Source organism: Nansenia antarctica, assembly GCF_963989245.1.
Source record: "Nansenia antarctica genome assembly, chromosome: 11".
Taxonomy (NCBI): domain Eukaryota; kingdom Metazoa; phylum Chordata; class Actinopteri; order Argentiniformes; family Microstomatidae; genus Nansenia; species Nansenia antarctica.
The window spans coordinates 4,418,152-4,421,140 of NC_137681.1; the positions used below are offsets into that span (position 1 = coordinate 4,418,152).

General features: G+C 52.0%; 1 protein-coding gene across 1 annotated transcript in view; it reads right to left on the reverse strand.

The window, feature by feature from the left end:
* Positions 1-418: 418 nt before the first annotated feature.
* Positions 419-2,989, reverse strand: part of nrg3b (neuregulin 3b) — a gene marked incomplete at both ends in the record, with an annotated part of 198,311 nt that continues 195,740 nt past the window's right edge. Inside the window, one exon of the mRNA XM_080541895.1 lies at positions 419-1,256. Coding sequence (XP_080398021.1) covers positions 419-1,256 — 838 coding nt within the window. The remainder of the gene's footprint in view (positions 1,257-2,989) is intronic.

Sequence of the window (2,989 nt, forward strand, 5' to 3'; positions counted from 1 at the left end):
GACACACTATCGTGGTTTTTCTATGTAGAAGCTTCGTTTAAATAGTGGCATATAAATCATTTATCTTTTTTTTATACACTTTTTAAATCAAGCTCCCACCACACCCCCAGTCAGTCAGTTAGTTTGTCTGCATTGTTTCACATGTATTCACATTGTGTGTGTGTGTGTTTTCTGTGTGTGTGTTTTCTGTGTGTGTACTGTGTGTGTGTATTTTTCTTAATAATTCAATGTTCTTAAATGTATCAATACGTTCCTCTCTCTTCTGTTCTGTCTGCAGTCCAGTCTGGTGTGATTGGTTGGTTCAAGAAACCAGAGCCATCATCCGATTGGTCCCCAACCCCCCCCTTCCCCCCCGACTATCCACACAGGTGGGGGGAGGCGGGTTCTCTTCCTGTAGACTCCGTGGGGGATAGTCTGATCAACTCACAGAGGGTTTGGCACAGGCAATTCCAGTCCCTATGCTGCTGCTGCTGTTGCCTACAGTTCCGGACACAGACAGGAAGCAGTTCTTCCCTCCCGCCGCCACCAGGGGGGCGATGTGCTGTTGTTCACCCAGCCCATCCATCATGGCCTCTCTGTGGCCCCGCCCCCCTGACTCCAGCTCCGCCACGGTCGTCATGACGACAGCGTTCCTACCAATGGCGACTGTTCCCCCTGGCGCGGCGGCGGCCACTACTGAGGTGACCAGGCGCGTGTGTCGGAATATACCCCCCGCCCGCCCCTCCTCCCACTCCTCCCTCGGTTCTTCCACCGGAGCTTCGGAGGTAGGGATGCTGCTGGGGGGGTGTGGTGGTGTGTGACCGGGGGGGGTCGCTGTCGCTGTTCCCGGTCCGGTGTGGAGGACACCGTGGGGGGGGCGAGCGCGGCGAGCGCGACTGGCGGGCCTCCTCGTTTCTGTTCCCAGAACAGTCTCTGAGGAGGCGGGAGGAGGGGGAGGTGGAGGGGGGGGCGCGTGGCTGAGAGAGAGTCCCCCCCCGCCACCGGCGCCTCTCCGGCTAACCCCGCCCGCCCCCTCGCGGTCGCGCCCCTGGAGGGAGGGGATGATGGCGACGGGGCGAGTGCGGGAGAGAGAGGGAGGAGAGAAGGTTGTCCCACGTTGTTCCAGGTGGCGGGTGGTGCAGGGGATCTCCTTCCAGCCCTTCCTCCCCCCCCCCTCTGCGTGGCCAGACAGAGGCGGAGGCGGTTGCATATTCTGGACTCCCCCCCCCCCACCGTGGCGGTGGACATCACCACCTCCGTCTTTGCAGAAGTCAAACCTGCAGGGACGGAGAGAGTGTAAAAAAAGGAGAGAGAGAGAGAGAGAGAGAGAGAGAGAGAGAGAGAGAGAGAGAGAGAGAGAGAGAGAGAGAGAGAAGAGTGGTCATGACCTTTTGTTCCCGAACCTTTATTGCATGACTTTTTTTCTTTTTTTTTTACTTTGTGAGGGAGAAAGGATGGAGGGAGGGAGAGAGAGAGAGAGGTGGGAGAGAGACAGAGACAAACAGGGGGGGAGGGGGAGAGGAACAGGGAGTGAGGGAGAGAGAGAGAGAAAAAGAGAGAGAGAGATGGGAGGGAGAGAGAGAGAGAGGGACATAGAGGGGGAGGGGGAGAGAGAAACGGAGTGAGGGAGACAAACAGAGAAGGAGAGAGAGATGGGAGAGAGAGAGAGAGAGAGAGAGAGAGAGATGGGAGGGAGAGAGAGAGAGGGACATAGAGGGGGAGGGGGAGAGAGAAACAGGGAGTGAGGGAGACAGACAGAACGAGAGAGAGGGAGAGAGAGAGAGATGGGAGAGAGAGAGAGAGTTCTCTCTCTCAAAAATCCCTCCCAGACAATTCAATCCCCCCCACACACCACAAAATCATCCAGCCAGTGAAATTATATTTTGCGAGGAGGTACTGGGACTTCATAATCTTTGTGTAATTATGTATAATCCTCTGCATGGCCTGTCTACTCAGGCAGCATCAATGTTGAACTGGAAATCCTTCCTCCTGTGACTCTGCCTTATCGGAGATTTAAGGCTTTAGCATCAAAGCCTGTGTATACCCCTGACCCCCCGATCTGAGCTCATATCTGAACAACATCCACCATTTTACTACATGTACGATGTACCACCTCACTGAAAGAGCGGGAGGGAGGGAGGGGGGAGGGGAGGGGGGGGTGTACTCCTCCTTCTCAAACAGAGACACAAGCACACCTTGTTGATATTGATGATAGCGGAGCAACACAACGACGACCAACCACCGTTCTTAAAAGGGTACGTACAGAGTAAGGAAAGCGGGAAAGAGAAAGAGAGTTGGAGAGAGGCGGCGATGACATTATCTAATCGCAAAAACCCAATCTCCATCTCAATACCTGACCTTCAAGTGTTGTCGTTTCTAAACAGTTAGATAAAAAAACGGGGCTAGGGTCACATAACAGAATTGCAGCTGTTATGATGTACTGTATGTATGTATGTATGTATGTATGTACAGAATGTGTGGTATAATAACATACGAGACACAAGACTGTACAGTGTACTCTGTCAAGTTAAACCCCCGAAGCCTCTCATGTTTTTAGAGAACACTCCACAGACCCACGCGCTAACGCCCGGAGCAAACAGACGATGTTATTGTCTCGACTTCAGAGGATGTTTGTGCCATATAAGTAAGTTTAAAAAAAAAAGTCGAATTACTTTCCTCATTTCTCTGTATTAGGAACTTTGCCGGAGGTGATTCTGGCAGATCTTAACATATCTCAAAATAAACTAGCCTAGCAAAATACGGCTTCACTTCATTCTTCATCTGTGACGGGTAAATATGTGTTTTTTGACGGTGTATAATGAAACTGACAATTCTCTCTGGGGTTTTTTTGTGCTGTCATAAAACACACACACACCAAAAAGTGGGTCTCCGTCGCCCATCTCCCCCGTTCTTGTTCTCCCTCTACGTCTCTCTCTCTCTCTTTCTCTCTTTTTCCATATCTCTCTCTCTCTCTCTGCCACCTTCCTACACACATTTCCTTCCCACCCTC